At 37.8% G+C, this 25,341-nt stretch overlaps 2 protein-coding genes across 3 annotated transcripts in view; one reads left to right on the top strand and one right to left on the bottom strand.

Moving 5' to 3' along the window:
- The window catches only part of NOX4 (NADPH oxidase 4), a 139,016-nt gene extending 135,230 nt beyond the window's left edge, over nt 1-3,786 (top strand). For both annotated transcript variants that reach the window (XM_040963985.1, XM_040963984.1), the window contains one exon: nt 3,284-3,786. In XM_040963985.1, the coding sequence (XP_040819919.1) occupies nt 3,284-3,404 (121 nt within the window). In that variant the 3' untranslated portion in view covers nt 3,405-3,786. The remainder of the gene's footprint in view (nt 1-3,283) is intronic.
- A 20,989-nt stretch (nt 3,787-24,775) lies between these two features.
- The window catches only part of TYR (tyrosinase), a 73,925-nt gene continuing 73,359 nt past the window's right edge, over nt 24,776-25,341 (bottom strand). Inside the window, exon 5 of the mRNA XM_040964228.1 lies at nt 24,776-25,035. Coding sequence (XP_040820162.1) covers nt 24,809-25,035 — 227 coding nt within the window. The 3' untranslated portion in view covers nt 24,776-24,808. The remainder of the gene's footprint in view (nt 25,036-25,341) is intronic.

The raw sequence follows: 25,341 nt of genomic DNA, 5'->3' as shown, positions 1-25,341 counted from the left end.
AGAGGTAACTGAATGCCTGCAGTGGCTGCGATGGGGCAAAAGCCAGGAGATAGAAGCTCATTCTCAGGGTCCTTAGTGGATGACAAGGCCTCATGTGTTAGAGCCAACACCTGCTGATGTTTTTTAGGACAAGCATCAAGAAGAAGCTGGAGTTCAGAGTCAAGCTGGTACTTGCACTCAGGCATTCAAAACAGGAATCTCTAGAGGTACCTTAACACCTGAACCAAATACCTACTATAATTCAAAATATAGATAGAATATCTGTTACTGTCCTAATAATGGATATTTAAGTTAGCTCTACTTATTGTTACTCTTTCAGTACTATAGTAAAAAAAATTTTGTATGCTTTTTCATGTGAATGTAATGCAATAGATTATGATCTTTGAAATGGAATTGCTGCATCAAAAGTATATGCATTTTGGGGACTCCCCTACAAAAGCCAAAATGTTGAATTAGTACATTTTCCACATATGAATGAGAGTGGTTTATTCCCTCTGAGGATTTTTTTTTAATTTAGAAAATGAATCATGTGATGATATTGTGTGATTATGGAAAGTAAAGCAGCTTTAAAATCTCTCTTCCTTTATCATTATTTTATCAGTCAAGAAGATGAGATCCCAGAACATAAGCATTAAGGATTCATTTAGAGCCTGATGAGGAGTCAGGGTTCAGGAGCGAACTAACATCACCTGACTTTGGGCTTCTATCCTAAATAGAAAGAATAGCAGAATGCTGTGAGCATCTTCCATGTTCAACATGTGTGAGGCAGGACAATGTTGACACTAGTGTGAAAACTTCAAAAAACAGTCACAGGAAAAAAATGAATTAAAATAGGTTATCTTGCTGCCAAAAAATTGAAATCTATGCATATATTTTTTATGGTGCACATTTCACATATTCAGCTACACACACAAATATTCATAGATACATATATTTAAAGCACTGATGACTAAAGCATAAAGAAATATTTAAAATATTGCATTGTAAACCATTTAGTAGTTGGTAAGTTATTATTGTACTTTATTGCCTTTATTCAAAATTCAATTCCTTACTGGTTAAAAAAAATGTGTTTTAAACTATTGGATTTATGCCCTATGCAAATGAATGAAGAAGGGTTGACTTTTTAGACCTTTTGGGTAAAGAATTACTTCTGGAATTCAGTGGAATATTTAGGAGCATATATTTCTTTTGCTGCTTCATAATATTTGTATTGAAATTTTACAGTGCAAATTAAAAGTACTGAAGTTTTTGCTTTCACATTCCTTTCCTTGCCCCTGGAATGAGTTACACAAACATCCTGGATGTGTGACAGAGGGAAGAGCTTAATGAAGTACATAAAATTTTCATAAAATTTCACATTTTAAATATAAATGGAAAAGCAAGTGTTGACATAATTTTTTTAAATGCCCATTTTTTTTTAGCATTTATGAAACTTTCCAAATATTTACCCCATTCTCTATTTAGTTCCTGGGTCTGTCCCTATATTAATAAATTAGAAGTTTTTAAATAAATTTTGTTTTATTTTGTTAATAAATTTCTAGATAACTGTTGAATTCCAGCAATCTATATGCAAATAGATGACAAAGATTAATGGTAGGACCTGGTGAGATGGTCCAGTGGCTGACTCTCACTTTGCATGCACTGGGGCCACATGTGGATGCCAGTTTATGTCCCAGCTGCTCCACTTCCCATCCAGCTCCCTGCTTGTGGCCTGGGAAAGCAGTTGAGGACAGCCCAAGGCCTGGGGACCCTGCATGAGGGTGGAAGACCTGGAATAAGCTCCTGGCTTTAGATCAGCTCAGTTCCAGCCTTTGCAGCACCTTGGGGAGTGAATCATTGGACAGATGTTGTTTCTGTGTCTCCTTCTATTATCTGCCTTTCTAATAAAAATAAATAAATCTTAAAAAAGAAAGCTTGATTATAGAGTTTGAAAAGGTTGTAAATGTTCACTAATTTAGTGAAAGGGAAAAGTTACCTCCTTAAATGGAAAGAAAAGAAATATCATAGTCTTAATAAATTAGTTGTTGCTTTTGCATATAATTATTTTTTGTGCATGTCTTTGGGTTGTTTCAGCATCTTGTATAATTCCCAAACCTCTACATATTTCACAAAATCTTCCTACAGATCTACTTTACTTTCCTTGTTCTGTTCCACACCTTCCAGCTGAGTTGGCTTGCATGAACTCTGTTCTTTGTTTTGGGGAGTCAGTGGGCCCAGGTTCCTGCTGGAGCCCCCCTACTCTATGCTGCCTCCTGTGGATTACTCTCAGGTAAGCAGGGACAGTTGCAGGACTCAGCTCTCTGCCTCCCACTACTTTTTTTTCCCCCCAGGGTTCTGCATTCTGTGTATTTTGCTTTTTTTAATCCTAGCTTTTTAGCATAAGAAAGTGATTGTTTCTCTGTTACTGCAGGACTACAAATAACAATTGTTTATATGATAGCTTATTTTGATATTCAGGGTGAACATTTTAGTAGAAAACTTTTTTCAGTATTTACATTGAAATTTTGATATTCATTTAAATAGATTTCATCTTAGTTTTTGTCCCAACAACTATTTTGATATAATAAGGATCTAACGTGTCTTTCTAAGATATGAGTGAATTGTTCATCATTTTGACATTCTAGGGGAAAAAAATCAATGGAAATCCTAGCAATTTATGATAATTTAGAATTGTTCATCTCTTGAAATTGACTATACTTACTGTATTTGTATTATTCACTAAAATACTGTTAGTGACTGATAGATACTAAAGATTTGTTGCAGTTATTACCATGGATCAAGAAACAAAGGAATTATCTGGATTGTAAGTTCTTGTTACAATGTGGATATAACTTAGTCATGTGAAGTATCATTTCAACTTGGCAGTGTCCTTTTCCTCTCTCCTGATCTATTCATCACTGCTCATACAAACCCATTTGGGAACTTTAGAAAATATATGCAACATTTCTAATAGGAGGAAACCCTGCATGGCCCGATGAAGCCTGGGCAACTATCCTGTTTGGCTCACTATGGGTTTTATGGGCTCAGTGTTCCCATGTTATGAAAAAAATTAACAGGTTTGTCAGTCTGCATCTGGTCATATGGAAATATTTGCTCACCATTATTTTTTTGGTTTATATTAAATGCCATATATTTGTCGTGTGTTCATTTGCATTTGGAAACTTTTGGAGAAGCCGCTTCAAATTCGAAAATGAGCAGCATAGTCACAGTGAATGCCTCGAAGCAGACTCTAGGGCTCTGCTGGATTCTCTTGCTGATGTCCCATGTCTTTCGTTCTTTCTAGGAAAACAGTTGGTGTCTTCTGCTGTGGACCCAATTCAATTTCCAAGATTCTTCATAAGCTGAGTAACCAAAGCAACTCATATGGGACAAGATTTGAATATAATAAAGAATCTTTCAGCTGAAAACCTTTGAGATGAAACAGGTCTCTTTAGAAGGAATGCGTGCAATTTCTAGGACTTAAACTCACCAAAGAGTCGCAAGATTTTATTATTTATGATTATTTAAAATGGAAAAGCAGAGAATGTGGCCAGAGAACAAGTCACATTACATGCTTAATCTGGAAACCAAAGAGGCCCTGAAGAATATTTGATGTGATGATTTTTCAATACTCAAAATTAACAAAAAAATGATTAGATTCTCACTGTTGATTTTTATAGCAGATTCAAAAACCTCCAGTGAGGAGCTGCACACCTTCCCTCTGAGACTGACACTCATAGTTCTCTTTAAATTGTTTCTGGTTGAACAAATGTAAGGTAGAACAAAACTTTAAAGATCATTCAAACTTAGATTATACTTTTCACATTGTACATAAACACAATAGCTTTATTTGAAAAAGTTCCGGGCTGATATATTTATGTTTTAAAATGCAGCACAGGACTAGGGATGCGGGTATTTTGTGTCAATATCTGCTTTTCCTCACTGCTCGTGAGAATACCTCTACTTATTGCCTGGAGGCTACATGTTGGCTTAAGCTCTTGGGAAATGTTGAGGTAAGGTCTGTTTTTTTTTTCTTCAGTCTCCTCCATCTAAAGTAATCTCCCTTCTCATAGCTTACATCAGATTCAATGATTTAATAGTTCATTTTCATCTTCAATTTATTTAATATATTGCTATTTTATAGTGTGAAAATATACTGTAATTTAAAAGGGACATATATGCTAATAACTTTTTTCCTTTTTCAGCATGGTGGTCTCTGTTACTAATTTGTTCAGTGTTATTATTTGTTTTCACTTTTACTTCTATGCACATTTTATTTTAGTTTACCTTTTTTTGGTTTTTTAGCCTTTTAAAGTGCTTTGTTTAATTGTACTTTGTGACTAAAGGACATTGTGTCTTAGTTGGCACTGAGGAACAGTATCTACCCTTTGTTGTGCAATACTCTTTGATGGAGATATTAAACTGCAGTCACTTTCCTGAACCCCGTATTTTGCTTTCTACACAAAAGGAAACACTTCAGTAATTATTCAAATTCATGTCAGTATCAAGAATGCTATTGTCACACAGTGTGATATTCCTTGGGGTTTATTGTTGGGACTATAGTGTGTAACCTTATCAGTTTATGTTTCCTGGTTTTTATATCTTGACTCAGAGAAAAAAAAAAAAGACTGACTTTACTACCTTAAGAATTACTCAATTTATATACTTTGGTGATTTTGTTTAGTATTTATCAAATAATATGAAATATACCAAAACGTTGAAATAAGCAGTCTGACTTTGCCTCTGTTAAAATTCTACATGCAACAAATCATGATAGATGGCTGCTGTCATTTTGGGTTATGATTCGCCAGCAGTAGCCAAGCATGATGAACCTTCCTGCACTGAGTGATCAGGAGCTTATTTACTTAGAGGCCTATCTTCCTCTCTTATGGTTCTTTCCTTTCGCTTCTGTAGAAACAAGGTATATCAGAAAGAGTGGTGGGAAATGTGCAATGCAAATGTAGATTGAACTCTGAAGGTTTATGTAATAAAGATTTTTAATTTGTTCAGGTTTAAGGTACAACACTGACCTTTCAGTGTTATTTATGTGATTATATCAATGCACCTATTTTCAACAAAACAGATAAATGACTTTTTAAAAAGTGATATTTTAGAGTAGGCCTTTTGCTCAAGGCCTTTCTTGTCATTTTTTACTTCCATATATATTTAAACATTAAGCATAGTGGTTTTTGCTTGTACTTCTAGCAATTAAAACAGGGTTTCATCGTGCAAGATTAGTAGAGCTTTGCTTTGTTTTGAGGGGTTCTTTCTCTGACATAATTCTTGCCATGCAAGTATCAAATCTCTAATTTAGTAGCAGTACATATTAAAGCAGAGGTTACGTGCTTGTAATTCCTGTAAACTCACTTTACAACACTTTTTTCACAGGATGATTCAAGCTTAAAAAATACAGTTTATAAAGAATTAGTCTGTGAGTGGAGACCAGCATAAACAGCCATCGGGACTCAGTTTCTGTAGATCTCTGTGTCACAAGGTAATGATTTGACTGTGGCAAATGACTCCTCATGCTGAGACCAAGAGTTCTCATTTGAATTGGATCACTAATTCTTAATGATTTCTGTAGCTTAGAGTGATCAAATATGTATATTATAACAACAACATGTTGCATATAGTTTTAGGGGATTACAAGCAATCTGCAAAAGCAAGAACATCCATTTAAGAAGCCTTGAAAAAAATTATTACCATGGAAGATCTTTTCTACCTGTATATTTTCAAAAGAAGGAAGAAACTATCATCTTTTTTTATTTAATTAAGGCATTTATCTCTTGGACAAAATGAATTATTTTTATGACTCCAAGACACAGAACTTAACAGATAGCTTCCTCAGTTTTTAATGTTTTTGAAAAACCTGACTTCTGTAGGACTCAGCTATACATTTAAATTATATTTTTAAAAATTTATATTTACATATACTAACACAACCGTTTTCAGGAAGATTATTTTAAAATTCAGTCTAGAAGTAAAATGCTTGTACCTTTATTTGTGACTTGAAAATTACACTTGAATGACGGATATTCCAAGTTTTTCAGCAAAGAAATAAAAGCAGTACACACAAGGAATAGGTGTGTTAATTTAATCTATTTGGTCCTGTTATTGTCTTCCAAAGCAGTGTATAGTGATACTACTTTTCAGTAGGTGATTAATTTTATGTAAGACATTGACAACTGTGGTCAGTAGTAGCAAATAAGCTGTTATCGATAGATATTGTTTTTCTGGATGTATGTGTTAAAGTGAAAAGATATTAGTGATTATTTTCCTTAATAATGGTTGTCCAACTGAAAGAGAATTCTGTAAATAACCAATCAGGTAAATCTTCAGCATGTCTATTTAAGAGAAACAGGTTGTTTCTCTTGTGCTAACTAGGACAATGTCATGACCAGTTATATTTTGAAAATGCAAAATATTAAGTTCAAGGCTATTTTGCAGGTGGGAAACTGAGGCATAAAGGGATATAACTGAGTCTCCAACCAAATTAAGACTAGATCTCAGCTTTGCTAATCTCTGCTTTTGGAAGCTCTACATCCAATAAACATTTTCCTTTAGTTTGAATCTCTGAAAACACTGAGATGGGAAAGTGAGGACTAAGTATTAATTCCATACTCAGGTGCAGAAAATTACATTCTTTGTGCAGCATATTTTATGATGCTGAGTTTGGTTTTCCTATTTTTCTTCTGTTAGAGCCTTTTGCCAGATACAAGTTTTTAAGTCTGGTAATTGTGCTAATGGAATTATGTTCTTCAGAACTTTTCAATGGACAAATATATAACAATATGATTTCTAGTAAATGCTAATTCTGTAATGTGAACTTTGGATTCTTAGGTAAGCATCATAATTTGAACAGCTTTCTATTAGTATAATGTTAAAACAAATGACTTTTATTCTCTCCCCACATGACCATAACATGCTTCTTGTCCAGGAGAAGAGGCAGTCTTTTGTAAACTGGGGCGACAGGAAATCAATTCAAGCATAATGAGATTAGTGTTTGCTTGGAGCACTGTGGTACAAACAGAACTCACTGGTTTTGTCTAACTCTCCTCCTCTGCTAACCCCAACTTCCTTTTACATTCTGTGCTGTTCTCAAAAGGCAGCTTTGCAAACTACTTGGACTAAGGCTTCCAAACAGAAGCAGCACACGTCTCCCAACACTTAGCAAAGAAGGGTCTGTTTTGAAGATGAGTGAAAGAAAAAAAAAAAAGGCAGTATGGTCTCTCCAAATTACCTGAAAGTTAAATTAATGTTTCTTTAGATGAGAAACTGTTTGTTTCAATGCTGAGTCCTAAGCTGTATGCTGAAGAATTGGTAAGGGCAAGGAATGGCTTACAGAACCAAACCGGTGAAGAAAAATGATGAAAGTATTTACTGCAGAGGAACACAATGCTGCCTGACCTTTTGTAACTCAATAATTGCTCAAAATTAAATATTTCTGTGGTTTGGAAATATGTAAAAAATGCATTGCTTATTTTGCTGTAGGGAAGCTTCCACATTTTCATGACAAAAGAATTTTATCAGCAGCTTCACCTTTGATCAGAATTCTATCTGGTTAGCTTCTTTAGGAAATAGAGCTTTGGTGAACTGCTACTTGAGCTAGAAAAGACCCTGACCTTTAGCTGGGAGCCAGAACTGCATAAATATTCAAATGTATGTAGCAATAAAAAAAGGGAAAGTGCCATGTTTCCCTTCAGTTGCATATATGATGCACTGAAATTCTGTCACAAGGTCATATTTCACAGCACTTATCCCTCTACACAGGGAATAAAAACCTTTTTGATAGGTAAGGATAGTTAGAAACACATTCTCTGTTTCACAGCAATGGTCTATCCCTTACCTGAGCCCAATTGGGTTCATATTGAACCAGGTTTACTAACTTTATAATCCACTTTAACGATGAGGAATCTCCACCATGCAATATGTGGCGGGGTTGGGATGGGACAGGGTCTTGGCTCATTTGCTTACATATATACTGCAGCCCACACTTTGCCTAAGGATAAAACTTTGAGATCTAGGTTTTATATTGCTGTGTAAATGTTAGCAAATGAAAAATAACTTACTGCCTTTATGTTGGCATGTGGCCTAGGCTGTGCCTTCTTATCTGTGGTTAAACCATTTACACAGTACATTTTCAGGTTTTTAGGGACTGTCAGTGTTGGAAAATGTAAGCTCTAAAGTCAGCTTGTTATCTTTTTTTGTTTCATTGGAAATGTAGAGACAGAGAAAGAACTTCCATTCACTGGGTCACTCCCCAACTTCCCTCCATATGCAGGGACTGGGCCAGGACAAAGTCATGAGCCCCAAGCACAATCCAAGTCTCCCGTGGGAGTAAAACAAACCCAACTACTTCACTTATAACCTGCCATATCCAATGATGGGCATTAATAGAAAACTGAAACCAAAAGCTGGACTGGGATCTGAACCCACGCACTTCAGTGTGAGATGTGGGCATTCCAAGTGAGATTGTAACAAGTATGTCAAATGTTCACTCCAGCATGGCATCTATAACCACAGAACTGGTTGCTCACCTTGGCAATTACACCTTTATTTAAAGATGATAATTACCTGTATAATAAATGGCATTAGTAGAAAACTGTGAGTTTTTTGTGTGTATCTTTTAATTAAAATTTGTTTAAAAATCAGAAATGGGGAACACAGAAACACTTGGCTGGAGTGCTCATACAGATGATGCTGTGACAGTGTTGCCAGTCATCCAACCTGCTCCAGTGGTGTGAGATGAAGAGGATTCTTAGAAATCATACTGCTTGCAACCTTCATCCCGAAAGCATTCCACTGCTTAGGTAAAACAAGAATACTTCCCACCTCGGGCTAATTTGCAGGAGTAATGTGTAAGGATGTGCATAAAGAGGGATGGGTGGTTACGAGGGATTTCCTAAGCAAATTTCCCTTGATATCTTATATATATATATATATATATATATATATATATATATATATATATGTGTGTGTGTGTAACACAAAGTAAACTACTGGTCTAACAAGTGAGAACAGTCCTCCAGGAATCCTAGTAAATGATAATGGAAATATTTAGTGTTTGATTTTGGTTTGGGGGTACAAAGTAACCACAATGGAATTAGCACCACTGACTTTATTTGTTCTGAGTTCCCCACAAAATAAGTTCTGTTTCATGTTGTGAATGCCTTGTTAATTGATCCTAGCTGATTTGTGTGAGTCTGAGAATGGCTAGAGATCATTGCACTGGATTATGAAATGATTTATGGGTTGCTGGAGGGTGATATAAGCCATCTACTTTACTTGTGATTTGGTGGGGGAGGAAGTAGGAGTTTTCTGACATCCTGCTGAATTACAGCAAAGATCTGTGTCTTGAAAGAGCTGGCCAAAAGAAGTTAAATACCACATTGTAACTATTTTTTTTCCTGCCTGGGAAGAAAGTAAATGTATCGATTTCTCATTTTATACTAAATACATTTCATACAAATACAATATTTTCTGCATTGTCTATTTAAATTGTGTGTGTATCTTTAGAGCACAGTGTAAGAAGAATCACTTGGATGTAAATGAAATGCTACAGTTGCATGTACTAACGCTCCGTACCTCTCACAGCATACGATGATGACAGCCTTGCAGTTTCACCACTTGTACCCATTAAAGTCCAAATGCTTGGCAATGAGGTGTGGCTTTTAATCTTGTCCAGTTAAATGGGAATGTGAGGTTATTCAGTGTATAAGAGGCAGTACTAGGTAACACACAGCACTCATGAAGGATTGAAAAGATGTTTGTTTTTTGACGCAACATTGAAAAGACATTACTGTAAAATAATAGTACATTTGCAGAAAACCTATTTGGAGCATTACATAATTATTAAAAGGAAAACAATACTAGTCAGCCAAAGTTAAATCCCTTTTCAGTGCAAGACAATTTTACACTTTTAGGTAATAGTAACCAATAATTTTCCCTATGATCTTTAAAAGAGGAGAGTGTTGTGTGATGCAAGGCCAAATGGTCAAGCAAGTGTGCATGCAAAGCTAATAAATAAGTAATATTTGCATCTTTTTTATGTTTTGAAGATTCATTTATTTTTATTGTAAAGTCAGATATACAGAGAGGAGGAGAGACAGAAAAGAAGATTGTCCATCCATTGATTCACTCCCCAAACAGCCACAATGGGTGGAGCTGCACTAATCTGAAGCCAGGAGCCCAGAACCTCTTCCAGGTTTCCCATGAAGGTGCAAGGTCCCAAGGCTTTGTTCTGTCCTCAACTGCTTTCCCAACCCACAGCAGGGAGCTGGAATAAGAAGTGGGGCTACTTAAAATAAAAAAATAAAAAAAAAAGTGGGGCTAGTGGGATTAGAACCGGTGCCCATATGTAATCCCAGATGTGCAAGGTGAGGACATTAGCTGCTAGGCTACTGCACCAGGCCCATAAGTGATATTTAAGAAATGTTCTTTTGAAACGCTTTGAAAATGGTCTGATTTCCAAAACTTTTATAATTTCTCTTTCAGCAAGAAGTAGAATAGAGAAAGAAAGGATTCCGAGCTCTAAATTTAATATTCTTAGTTTGGGACTTTGATTTTGTATTCTCTATTGTGGCATTATCAGATCTGATAATGTGTCCATTAATTGAAAACACTTAAAATTTTCAACACAAAGTATGTATTTTTATACATGGGATATTATGGTGTCGTACATTTATTATGTGTCCCAAATGAATTTTTATAATTGCTTATTTTTTTTTAAGATTTTTTACATTGGAAAGTCAAACATGCAGAGAGAAGGAGAGACAGAGAGGAAGATCTTCCGTCTGATGATTCACTCTCCAAGTGAGCGCACTGGCCATAGGTAAGCCAATCTGAAGCCAAGGGCCCAGAGCAGGTACAGGGTCCCAGGGCTTGGGCCATCCTCTACTGCTTTCCCAGACCACAGCAAGGAACTGGATGGGAAACAGGGATGCCGAGATTAGAATCGGTGCCCATATGGGATCTTGGCATATGCACGTCAGGGACTTTAGCTACTAGGCTACCGCCCTAGGCCCTATAATTGATTTTTGAGGATTTGTTGCTCACGTAAATTCTTTCTCTCTCTATATATATATATACACACACACACAAACATAGTTTATATATAACTTATATATACATAGATATATATATGCGTATATAGTATATATAAAGATATGTAAACTATATACATATAAATATACGTGTTATTAATTGTAAATATATGTTATGTTATTTTATTGATCATAGGTGTATTATAAATATATGTGTACATTTATATATAAACTATATATACTACATATACATGTATATGTGTATATACATATATGTTCTACATGTGTGTTTATATGGATATACATATATAAACTTATGTGTGTATATATATATATAAAATATGCATACCCTTTAGTAACTCCTGATGATAGAGATAGTTCATCATCCCTCTTGGATTTAAAATATGTGAATTACAGAAAATAAGGGCTGGTGTGACCCTCATGCCTGTCCAATAATTGTACTGTGTGCATTGCTTGCCATACACTCTGAGAGAGCTGTTTTCTGGTACTACGTGAAAAGTGATCTTCTATCAATAAGGCATAGTCAAGATTTTCTTGAAGATTTTTCTCTAAGAATCTATTTTGTGTTTCTTTGTTGGCTGTGGATTTCCGTAGAACTTTCAATTTTTCAGTGGACGGAATGAACAAAAATGATTGAATACACAGGCCATCACCTTGAGGTCATGCCAGTTACAGTGCACACAGCTGAAATGACTGTTTACTTCAGCCAGACGCGAAGGTGCCCGCCTCCGAGCAGCAGACACATTTCATTTATTTGTAAGTCATTCCTTAGTCAAATCGGATGCCATAGTGTTCTCATTTATAAAGCTTTAAAAAGTGGCCACTTGTCTAGGATTTAAGCACATTATTTCATTATAGCATAGTGCCGTTTCTGAAGGAATTCCCACTGATGTGGCAGTCTTTTGATTGACTTAAGCATTTTGTTTTTTTGGAGATGGTGTCTTTCCTCCCCTGTTTTGCAAAGCTGTCGTATGTTCCGTAATGAACCTTTCCATAGATCAAGTTCAAAGGCATTAAAGAGGTCACGTTAGCCGTAAGGTGCTTACTTTCCGTGTTCATTATTTGCTTTTTATCGTGCAACAGCATTACTGTTTTAAGATTAGTCAACAACAGCGACTAGGGCAAGAGTACCAGAGATAACGGGAACGCTGTCTGTGGTGGGGGAGGGTGGGCACATCCCGTGGACTGACACAAGTCTCCGTCTTGACTATTAAAGTTTCTTAAAATGCCTTTTTATTCATTGCTGCAAGCAACATGTTTGCCAAAACTTTTAAAAGGAAAGATGTTTGACAGCAAAATTTCTCATCAGAATTTTTTTAGGTAATGAAATCTGTAAGAAATCTTTTTGAGTGACTTGCATTGCAGCAGCCATGTTTTCTGTGTGTTGATAAAATGTAATGCCTAGGAAATAAGCATACCTTCCCGAACAAGATTTGAATCTCAGATATAGACCCAGAGTACTATGTGAAAAGTTGTTTTTGACTTAGTGTATCAGTTATGACAAATTTCAAAGTTGCCCTCCATGAATTTTAACAATATCATTTTTCAAATATTTCCAATTTGATCTGACCAAAGATTTTGGGCTAATAGATGAAATTAGGTTTCATGGCTTACTTTATGCCTCTGTTTTTTTTTTTTTTTCATGATGGTGGTAGAAGGTAGTTTATTTTCAGTGCAATTCCTTGGGTAAAAAAAAAAAAAAATCATTCCGTAATTATGACCTTGCGTTGAACTTCCAAAGTAGATTGAAGAAAAGGATGTGTTACAAGGGTGAAGGCCTCATTGAGGCTTGCTGGTACTCAATGAGCAGTTATCCCAAGCTTTCATCTTACCTGTCCGTAACCTGAAAGGTGCCTCAGATGAGAGCTGCGAGGAGATGCTCAAAGTTGCAGCCACGCCCTGAAGTTGTGCTAGAACTACACTTGGCCTTCAACAGTTGTGTCTTCCCCTGCTGACATCCTGGAGTCCAGTTTTCACTCTGAATCCATATCAGAATTCTCAGGCATTTTATTTCCTGTTGTTTGCTAATCTAACTTTGCAGGTCAGCCAGTGCCCAGATTGATCTCTGCCTGCCTAGCCTATGGGCATGGCCGCAGGACTATGGCCTAGGTGCACGCCTACAGACCCCTCATGTCTCCGCAGCACCGTGAGGCCCCTACAACCTACACAGTTGGCAGGGGGCCAGGATCCCGTGGGTACTTCCCTCCCCCTCTACCTCTTCTGGCTATTAGGATACTTTCTGATAACTGGGTCACTTCCCCTTACCTACCCTTACCCAAAACCCATTGCCTTATAAACAACTTCAGGATGTGGGTGAGGTACACAGTCCCACCCACAGATGTTTGTGACTTGTAGACTGAGTGGCCAGGATTATGATATGTAATAAGTATCTACACCCTATAGAAATACTGTTGCTATCCCAAAGTTTGTTTCCCTTACCCCACCCTATATAAACCTGTGCTTGGTTGGCAATAAACGGACACGAGTCCATCCAACCTGTCTCCAATGATTCACTTTTAAGTGTACCGTGCTACATCCCTGCCTACTTGAGTGGGTTGTTCACTCGCCAGAGACCCCTGAGACCCTCAAAACTATACAAAACAGGACACCAGCAGCTATGCCACACTTGCCCTAAACCTATTTGTTCATATAATTTGATTAACCCAAGTTCCGCTCTTGTCTGTTTACCATTGAGCTCTTGAGTTAATCTATTACTTGGGATTCTGAATTTTCTTCTGCCCAAGGTCTTGGAGGAGTCTTTCAGGTACTGAGCCACTCAGAGCCATGACCTGAGAGAGCTCATGGTCGCTGTAGTTACCCATCACACCTAAGGTGCTACCTCTACGGTAGCAAGGCAGGCAGATTGCATTTGCATGTGAAATGATGCTCCAGATGCAGTCAGTACTTAGTGGTAGTTTTGTTCGATACAGTTGCCACACAGACTGAGCTAGCAAATATCAAACAATTATTTTCATGTCTGTGTGAGACTCTCATCACATTTTTATCAAGAAACTTAATCCTGTATATCTGTATTTCATTTAATGACACCTTACTTGGTATACAGATTCTTCAAACATTCATGGATAATATGTATTATCCTTGCATTTCCCAAAGATTTTGCACCTAAATCAATTTATTCTTTAGTGCAGTTTTCATGAGCTTTTGAGTTGTCCTTGCTAAACTCATGACTGTCAACACCGTAACTCGTGACTGAGCAAGGTTGTACACCATGTTTTGGGAACATTAAGAAGTCCTTCATTGCACTTGGGTGCTATGGTGAAGACACCAACAAAGAACACCAGAGTGTTACAGATGCAAAACTAAACAGGTCACAAAAAGGTCCTTTATTCATTAGGTGAGAACTGGAACAGGAAGAGAAAGTGTCATCTTGTTTGACATCACGCATCAGTGTGAGCCTTGAGATATGCAAATGTTTCCTCTGTGCGTGCCTACAAATAGCCATGAGAAGGTAATGAGTATTGATTTTGGCATTGGTCAATGTTTTAGCAAAGCAGTTACCAATATGGAATGCATGAATAGTAAGGTATTACTGTACCTGCTTTCCATGGACATGGAGATGGGAAAGGAAGATTCTCTCTTAGCTTGAGTCTTTACCTAGAGATGCTTGGAGAGACTTCTCCATAGGGAAGAGTGATGCTTCCACATCTTGCTGCATCTGCCCCTCTTTTCATTCTTTTCCTTCTGAGTACTGAATTGCTTGGACAGCCCTTGGACTTTTATTAGATTACCTTTATTAATAGTTAAGGTAGGGCCCAATGTGGTGGCCTAACAGCTAAAGTCCTCGCCTTGCACATCTGGGATCCCATATGGGTGCCAGTTCTAATCCCAGCAGCCCTGCTTCCCATGCAGCTCCCTGCTTGTGGCCTGGGAAAGCAGTTGAGGATGGCCCAAAGCCTTGGGTCCCTGCACTTGTGTGGGAGACATGGAGAAACTCTTGGCTCCTGGCTTCAGATGGGCACAGCACCAGCTGTTGCAGCCTCTTGGGGAGTGAATCATCGGATGGAAGATCTTTCTCTCTGGCTCTCCTCCTCTCTCTATATATATATCTGAGTCTATATATATATCTGACTAAAGGTAAATAAATCTTCAAAAAATAGTTAAGGTATTATGAACAAAGTTTGTGTATATACTGTGTGTGGAGAAAAAAGTTAACACCAGGCCTGTGACTGCCATTCTGTCTAGAAAGGCTGGCCCTTGATTGACTTCAGAGAAATTATTTTAATTATACCACTGCCAAACCTAGCAGTGTGTATTTATTTCTCTCCTCCTTTCTATATGCAACATGTTCTTTCCCCAAAGAGGGTAGTGATGGATATGGACAGTGTTAGGAGGGTGAGTTCTTGCATAATTCATCTTCTCTTAGTTGTTTTTCCTGCATTCCTGTAAAGTTTTTAAACTTCATAATCCAAATTTTAATTTAGACATCAGTTTCTACTTCCAGGGGGAAAATTTAGAACACCCCACTGGTTCTTATTTATTACACTTGTGAAAACTCACAGAAACCTATTTTCTCATCGATATCTGGATTATTCCAAAACAGAGGAGTCACTTTATCTTACTCAGCAGTTTCAGCATCAGTACTTGAAAAAAGAAAGCTGCTTCAATGGCTTAGCCAGCAGACTTGGTTTGCTGTCAGGTTCAAGTCCAATGCGTTCTTTGATCTCATTTCATACATTGATAACGTTCTACTACAGAATTTCAAGAGTGACCATATTCATGTAATGCTCTGTCATTCTTTTTGAGTAAACTTCATGAATTTTAAACTCATATTGTCTAGGCTAAAATTTCCATCTCCACCAATCTGTGCTCCCTTGGGCAATTTATATATACAGACACTCAGTCTGAACTCTCTTATCTATAGTCTGAAGATTGTACAAGTATTGCTATGAAGTGTTTAGGGACACAAAATAAATTCCGCTGGTGTTAATAACATGCTAATTTTGCTAATTACACACAGAAGCGTGTGGAAGATGTGGAAGCAGAATGGCAAGCAAAAATCATAATAGGTCAAAATTAGGAGGGGATGAAACAGAAATCCTAGTTCCGTTACTCCCTAGCAGCGAGACTTTCAGTCAGGTCTCTGTCTTTCAAATGACTTCATCATTCAAATTAATAATACGCAGGATTTATATTAGAACTGCCAGTTATATGAGAAGCTGTTACAATTACTGTAGAAGAAATTAGGCCATCCTGAAGAAATCAGGAAGTAACTGTGGCTAATTCATTAGTTTTTTTTGTTTTGTTTTAACTGTATTATGACCTATTTGTGAAACTGCATCCTAAAGTAGTGCTAGGATGTGATGAAGTATTCGCATTTACAACAAAATTTTATGGATAATTCTCTGTGTGCCTGTCATCTCCATTAATTCTGCATTTCTTCTGTGTAGCGTGGCCTTAGAATCATAATCATTTTCTATCTCCAAGTCTTAGCAAGATACCTGATGTCAATAAGCTGTATAACTTTTGGCTATATTAAACCTAATTCTTACTGGGTTGTTATAATTAAACAGCCACTCTAGTAGGAAAGAGTATCATTCAAAGCATTTATGATTATAGAAAGAATCTGAAAAGAGTTGTTTTTGCGATTTCTCCCCTCATACTTCTTCTGTGTCCATTATCATAATTTTACATATTCTCAACACCACTTTACTAATTCAATGGCCAGTATAGATACAAAATAAGACTTATTTTTTCTGTGTAATTGAAAACAATTTTTCATTAAAAATGATGTTTTTCTCTTAATGCCTACACTCAAAATTCTTTCATACCTTAATTGAAGATGGATTTTAAATTTTTTTCCATGATACGAATTAATAACCATAGGAGAGCAACCCTCCCCCAAGTCCTGTCTTATATCCTCCCCCTAATAGTTTTTCCTAAGTTATTACAAAGGCATACTCATTCATTTCACTTTGAGAAGTTTAACACTTTGGTGCAAAAATATATCAAGGCATGGCATATATAGGAAAAGGAAGCAAATAAACTAACAATGTAAAGGCATAATGAAAACTAACATGAAATTTTGCAGAATTCTCAACTGATAGCCATTTGAGAAGCAGCAATGCTATTTTCAAAGGAAACAAACTCAGAATTCTCAAACACGCTTTTATGTACTGCCTTCTTCCAAATTTGACTAAAGACATACCTTCATACGAAATGAAAAACCAGAAAGATCATACAAAATGTCATCTCATCTTTTAACAATTCTTGATACTGCTAACAGAGTGGGGGGAGGGGAGAGCTCAGTTATACGTACAAGTTAACAAGCTGCAGAACATAGTACATCGAACCAGAACTTTGAATTCGTGTTTAGGCTTGGATCCCAATTCTGTGTCTGTAGTATAACCTAGAATATACCACTTAACCCTTGGCATATATTTTCTTGTCTTTGAAGAGAGATTAGCAACAACAACAAAAACTCAATTTCTGTAACCTTTTTCTGTGGTGCAAAGCCAGTTCTGTCATATTTTTAGTTTGAGAGTATAATTTTTCCTACACAGGTTGTAAATATTTTGCGTCTGTCTAGTGTCTTTGGTGTTCTCACAAACTTGAGCCAGGATATTCCCAATTGCAGCACATGTTCCATCCATTGACTACTATAAAGAATTGTTCTAAACTAAGCTATTTTTGTAAGTTGTCCACGAGTGCCTATCACTAATGCCTTTTTACTTCTCAGTTGATCACCCTGTGAACACTAACAGAGACATTCGCCATGTGCATGTGAGAACACTGTCTCCTGAGTCCTTGGGAGATTTATCCTGCCAGCCTGGTTTCGGTCCCTGCTGGGAACATTTCTGTGATCCCTTCCATCCTCACAGTGTCCTTGTTTTCAACAGCTTTGCTTTCTTAATTTCTTTTCATATGAGTCTTACCTAATTTAAATGCCATCTGGACATCTTCCAGAATTATCAACCACTTTTACATTTTGGCAGCTTTTCACATGCAGAAGTGGGGGATAGATCTTATTTTTTCCTAAGTAAAAACTTTCTTATTATGATTTTTTTTCTGTACTGTTTTAAATCTGTTTTTGTTGAGTTACACTTTATTACATTTTAAAGAAACAAAAGACTTATTTTATTTATCTAAAAGGCAAAGTCACGGAAGGAGTGGGGAAACAAATTATTTTCATCTGCTGGTTCCCTTCTGAGATAGCTGCAGTAGCAGGAGCCAGGGTAACCAAAGCAAGGAACAGGGGTTTCTTTCAGGTCTCAAGATGTGAATGGTACTCAGCAGAGGTTGCTTGCCTTGCACATCTCAGTCATCTAAGTTATAGGTTATTAACAGGTGTGTTCTTCTATTATAGAAAGCCCATTCCAGGGCCCAGGCAGTGGAGTAGTATCCTAATCCTCTGCCCTATGGCGCCGGCACCCCCATATAAGTGTTCAATTCCTGGCTGCTCCATTTTTAATTCTGCTCTCTGCTGAGTCTGGCTTCTAGCTTTGGATCAGCTCAGCTCTCGACATGACAGCCATCTGGAGAGATAACCAGTGGATGGAAGACCTCACTCTCTGTTTCTCCTCCTCTCTCTCTAAAAAATGTGTCTTTCAAATAAAAATAGGTGCCTTTCATAAGCCCATTTCGGTTAACATGAATGCAATATTGGCTAACTGCCTATTCTATCATGCTAGGAACAGTTCACACTCCAGTTTCTAACAGTGATGGAGTCTTTACTTCATATTAATGATAGGTTTCTGAGCACTGAAGTCCTACTTCAGAATGCTTCTTAAGGCCACCCTTGACTGTTGTCTTTACGTGGGTACCTCAACCAATCCTAATGTTACAGGAGACTGATTCTGCTTGCTTAGGTCCATGTCTCATGCCCGAGTTGCACCAGGATTATAGACAAGGCAGAGTGTGCAGAGTGCCTTACTGGGAAGAGAGGCGAAGCGATTAGCAGAGAAAACAGATCTCCCCAAAATCGCTGAGAGGGCTCCCTGAGAAAGGTAGCTGCTGGAGGATGATTGCGCTTTTATAGACTGTCAAATGGTAAGTTTGTATGACTGCTCTGGGAGAATGCTTAACTGGGTGAAAGTTGCAATGGAGACTCAATAAAGACAACAGAAAACACATGGAACTTCACCCAAAGACTCAATTTGTGTTACTTCATTACAATAGCACAGGAAAACCTTAATTACAAGGACTGGCACATGATGTTGATATCCACCCTAGCTGCCCACTGCTTGGCTTTGCTGAAGTCCTCGGAGCCTGATCTCCAGCTGGTAGGAGACAGGAGCGAAATACATCAGGAGAGAGTTCCAAATTTCATGGAATGACAAATGGCTTCCATATACATGCCACTTATTAACTGGTGAAGTTTGGAGGAGGAAATGATTTCTAGAACAGTTAATTTTTAGATGTGTTGAGTTTTATTGCTTGCAGGACATTAAAGTTAATGTGTGTCTCAGAAACTCTGAAATGAAGCTTGGAATGCACATAAATAACTTGAAAATTGTCAACAATTGCAGGCATTCTGAAGTTAAGTTTCACAAAGAAAATAAGATGGGGAGAACAGAGATGCAAGCGTGTCCATGGGAAGTGAATGCTGGGATGTGCTGGTTGTACTGCTCCCTTTAGGACTGAAGCGCTCATCTCCCCAGCTACTGGTGTTGATAGCTCCTGATTGCTCCCAGCTGAGGCCTTTTCCATAAACTCAGAGAACAGAGCTCCTTGCTTAAGTTTATAATTCTTTATGTTGTGCATCTCACATACAATGATTCAGCAGTGTGGGAAAACGAGTGCTTAAGATTTTTGCCTTGATGTTTTAAAGGACAGTTTTAAGATTTCATTCAGCCTTTAGTACCTTGAGTAATAGAGATGCACTCCTAGCTATGTAGACAGGGAGAAGGGGTAGCGTATTCAGCCATAAAAATGAATGTGATTCTACCATTTGCAACAAAATGGACTAAATTAGGGGATATCCAGTCCTAGGAAAACTTTGTTTTATACCATTGTCAAACCAGTGGCTGAACATGTTATACTGCGGGACCAACACAATACCTTAATGTCATCACCTTGCATGCGCTAGGATCCTATATCGGCGCTGGTTCTTGTTCCAGCAGCTCACTGCTTGTCACCTAGGAAAGCAGGGGAGGACGGCCCAAAGCCTTGGGACCTGCACCCACATGGGAGACCTGGAAGAAACTCCTGGCTCCTGGCTTCAGATTGGCTCGGAAGCCACTTGGGAAGTGAACCAGCAGATGTAAAATCTTTCTGTCTCTCCTTTCTGTAAATCTGCATTTCAGATAAAAACAAAGCCTTTTTTCTTTGTTAAAGAATGCTATACTACCACAGTTTAAATAATCTGAGAGTACTTTATAATTTACTGTATATGGGTGAAATGATCATTTTATTAAATTTTTGCCTTTACTGCTTAAACATCTTATCCAATGAAATATTAAACCTTTTATTGCAGTGTGAATTTAACATATGTTATCTCAGTAGTTAATTTTAAAAACTTGCACAAGGAAGGAGGAGGGAGAGAAAGGAGTGGAAGGTTGTTGTACTCTTACAATTGTACCTACAAATCACATTGAATGTTATATATTGATAAAATAGTAAATAAAAACAAATGAAGTGCTAAACAAGGATCATACATAAAATGCAAGATAGAGTGTAAAGAGAAATAACAAAAATAAACCAGTTATTTAAGTGTGCAGAAAATGAAGTTTAGGCAAGCTGGAATTCTTAACTATCCTTGCAATGTAACACTATCTCTTTAATAGTCATGCTGCTACACCCACCGCCCTACGATGCACCTGTTGCGTCTGCCACCAGGGCGCTTGCTCAGCCCCAACCGCTTATACCTCTGATTGGACTGCTATCTCCTCCCTCAAAAAGAGGTGGAAGGCAGGAGAGGGTGCTCTCTTCCACAGACTGCTTGCAGATCCTTCTCCTTGTTTCCGGAAAGCAGTAGAGCGAGCTACACTTTGCCATGGAAGGATTTCAGAGAACTCTCCCACACCCTGTGGCAGGTATTTATTTTTATCTTTTTTTTTGGCTTTTCCATTCGGATTTGAGGGTGAGTCTTTAGGCCTATTCAGATCAGGTATTTCTCGTGTGGGACAACCCACCTCATGTGTGAATATGGACTTATTCCTTCATTGTTAAATACTGTTCCTGGCCCTGCTTTAAAAACAAAACCAAAGGTGAGAAATTATTCAGTTGTGACTTTTTAATATAATAAAATGAAGCAATTAAATTTGTGATTAAGAATAACTGTGAAATAACTGAATTCACATTCCAAATAAGTTACCTAAACTACTGAATGTATGTAATACTGTTTGAGCAAGGTACTTAGTTAAACCACAAGGCTCTTGTTTAAAAATAGGAAAAGTATCTATTTTCATGTTGATATCATAAAGATTACCTGGGTTAATGTATGTAATGTGCTCAGCGCAGCACGCACAATATCAAAGTGATTCACTCACTGATATCCTCTTTGATGTTTATTTTTAACAAATATTACAAATCATTATGATTACAAAATGTAATAGATAAACATGAAGTAATTTCTTACACCATTATTAACAACTCATAAAATAAGGAGATAACATGAACTATGTAGATGTAGAGTTTTGTGGATGTTTTGTTTGTTTTTAAGATGAATTTTTTTTTTTTTTATTGGAAAAGCAGATTTACAGAAAGAGCCACATGCTGGTTCACTCTCCAAGTGACCGTAACAGCCAGAGTTGAGCCAATCAGAAGCCAGGATCTAGGAGCTTCTTTTGGGTCTCCCATATGGGTGCAGGGTCCCAAGACTTTAGGCTCCCCTCTACTGCTTTCCCAGGCTGCAAACAGAGAGCTGAATGAGAAGTAGAGCAGCTGGGACACAGACAGACATCAATATGGGATCCTGACAGGCATCAGGTGAGGATTTAGCCACTGAGCCTTGGCCACAGACTCTAAATAGAGTTTTAATGAGACTATTTTTTTGAAGAAAATACTTAAATTATTCCCATATAGTTTTACATAGCTAGATAATTGGAAAGCCCTTGAGCCCTCATTGTTTTCTATAAGAATTTTTCTTTTTATTACTTCATAAAAATCAGGAAAAACTTTTGAAAGTAAGCAATACAAAGCGTATGAAAAATATCCCCTTTTACATTTTCATTTTAACAACTTTCAGAAGTCTAATGAGAGAGGGAGTGGAACTTTGTTCTACTGCTCTGTCCTCCAAAATAGCACTGGCTTACAATAGGTGGCCCTACAGGGCGCTTTTTATGATGACAAAGTCATTCTAACAAATCATAGCCCATATAAACAAGGAAAGAGGGCTATTGAAAAACATGCGCACTGACAGTTGTCAGCCTGCTGGAGACACTGGTTGAAACGACTTGTACCCATCACATTGCTATTTTTTGCAGATGGAGAATTATATATTTGACTCTTTGGAAAGGTTGAGTCCTAGAAATTAATTTTAAAACAAAACAGGAAACAAAAGGGTGACAGCTATTTTTCTCTCTGAAAAAGTTGGCTTAACAATGCAGTGGTGGAAAAAAAAAAGAAAATGAAGCAATTTGTAAAGGCCACAGCAAAGCAAGCAAAACAAACCCACACTATAACATTGATTAGAATTTAATTGAACTGTCAAATATGCTGTCATATCAGTCATGTAATTTTATTTAGAAAACTATGGAGTCAAAGTCATGGTGATTTTTATCACAGATGTAGGTGCTACACAATTAACTACCTTGAGCTGCTAGAGAAACCAAGCACTGCTCCATGCTGCAATGCAGTGATAAAGAGGGAACTGGCTATGGTTTGAAAACTTTCTACACATCCCTGTCAGTAGCAAAATTTCTAAGTGGACTTTTATTCAATATGCTTTGCCAAAACTATTCAAAATGTAATATTCAGTGTGCTTTTCAGAAATGATTAAGAACGATCAGCTGAAATTTTGCCTTCAGAGCAAACCTGGAGGAGTGATCTACACATAATTGTTTTTCAAGGCTGATATCACCATGGCCCTAATTAGGCTGTCGAGCTGCACCCACACATAGGCTCTGAGATTATGAGTCCCTGATTACTGCTCGCTCTTCTTTAGGACCTTCTGCAGGTCATTATCCAAATTCTTTTCATTTCATGCTCTATCTTAATTTCATTAGTTTCAATTCCTAAGTTGAGTCTAGTCTTAAAGATGCTGCCTGCTTTCAAGACATGCATCAAGTTGGGGATATAATTCTGATATTTACCCTCAAAGAAGCTAAGAATGCCATTCCCCACTCTTCACTAGATTGTTTTTGCCAGACACAGGAAATTTGCACAGCTAGATTCATTCTGACAATGGCGGTTCTTGGAGGATGACTACAGATCCATACCAAATCCACAACTTTTAATTTCTGATTTTCCATGAGATGCCTTTATAAAAATTGCAAGTTTCTGGGCCCGGAGCGGTGGTGCAAGTGGTTAAAGGTCCTCACCTTGCACACCCGGGATCCCATATGGGTGCCGGTTCTAATCCCGGCAGCCCCGCTTCCCTTCCAGCTCCCTGCCTGTGGCCCGGGAAAGCAGTCGAGGACGACCCAAAAGCTTTGGGACCCTGCACCCGCATGGGAGACCCGGAAGAGGCTCCTGGCACAGCATTGGCCGTTGTGCTCACTTGGAGCGTGAATCATCAGACAGAAGATCTTCCTCTCTGTCTCTCCTCTCTGTATATCTGCCTTTCCAAAATAATAATAATAATAATAATAATCTTTAAAATATTTGCAAGTTTCTGCTTACCCTGGAATATAAAAAGAGCAAAAATCACTTGACCCATCCAACATGGAACAAGCCAATCACTGACACTGGAGTGCTAGAAAAAATAAATGTTGCAAATTGCAGAACAAGGAATTAGGCAGCTGACCATTCTGAGTGTGAAGAAGTAAATAAGGGCATGTCATAGTTCAAAGGACATGGTCAGCTTGTTGGAGGATCTCGAAGTGGTCCATTGATTTTGGCTTTCCTAGGGTTGATCTGTGATAGAAATAGAATATATATGTGGAGTGTTGTTTCTCTGGGTCTAAGATGAATTTGGTTATTACCTTGTTTGATCAGGTCTGCCTGTTTAGTTCTACAGTGCTCTCAAGTAAGAGGCTAGCATTGAAGTACAGCCTACGTTGATTATAATGCTAGTTTGAGTCAGAGTCAGGTCTTGGCTCTTCTTTGATCTGTGTCATTCCTTTACCTTAAAATCTTTACAACGGAGCTGTAATCTAAGGATTTGATGTAATCTGAAAGAATGCTAAGCATAGGGCCTTTGCCTTAACAGGAAGTACAGGATATTATGTATGTGGGTCTCAACTTTGTTGAAAGGCAGGCCCAGATTCAATGCCAGACCTATCGCAGTTTCTGGGACCCTGGCTTTGTTACACATGTCAGTGTGTTAGTGTTTTATTTCAAATGAAAGAAACGGTGAAAGAGAAGCATATCCTGAGACATTCAAGAGGTAAAAATAAAAATTATTCCAGTATTTCATAAGAGTACTTTTATTCAGACAGAAATAGCAGTTACTCACTAACATAAATGACCCTTTCCTTGGAGATATGAGCTTGGGGAAAACAGTATAAAGGACTATTTGGAAACAGCAGGACGAGCAGGTGTGTTTGACCAGCATTGTGGATAGTGCTGGAGCAGGTTCACTTTGTGACAGCTTACAATTCTGATTGATACCAGTGGTGTCTGTTGGGAATCCTCTGGGAACCTGGACATTACTTTGAGTTAGAGTGAGGTAGGGCCTTTTGGTTCTGCTCTGCTTTCTATGGCTTCTACAGGCGGCTCTGATACAACAAGCTGTGGTAATCCTCCTTTTCCATAAGGAGTGGCTGTGTTTCTTCGGAAGGCTGTTTCCTCTTGCGATGACACAGCAGACCGACGAATGTTGCCAGCACCGCAGTAAGGACGGCTCCTACCACAGCTGCTCCAATGAGCCAGGGCCAGATCCGACCGGCTTGTTCCAACAAGGGCTTAATGTAGCCTTGAAAAAAATCTGTGTCTGAAACAGAAACACAGCCCAATGCTTTTACTGTTGTTACCGCTACAACCACGACCACCACCATCTTCATCCTTGTGTGGGACTTTGCAAATCAAACACTTGGGTTTGGATACCAGTGTGTCACTGCCTGTTACAACCCAATACTCACCTCTGCATCAGTGTAGAAAAAGTAAGTGATTTTAAAAGACAAACTTCTTAAGGTTTATAGGCAACATCTATTTATTACTTAGTGCCTGGTGGAAATTGTGGATTCAATTAAAGGTTGGCTGTTGTTTACCGTTCGGGTTGCTGATTTTATAGCAAATC

Source organism: Ochotona curzoniae, unplaced genomic scaffold (assembly GCF_017591425.1).
Source record: "Ochotona curzoniae isolate NIBS_2020 unplaced genomic scaffold, NIBS_Ocur_1.0 scaffold_3223, whole genome shotgun sequence".
NCBI lineage: Eukaryota > Metazoa > Chordata > Mammalia > Lagomorpha > Ochotonidae > Ochotona > Ochotona curzoniae.
Note: the sequence above shows the minus strand (reverse complement) of the source record. Positions and strands in the feature narration are given on the sequence as shown.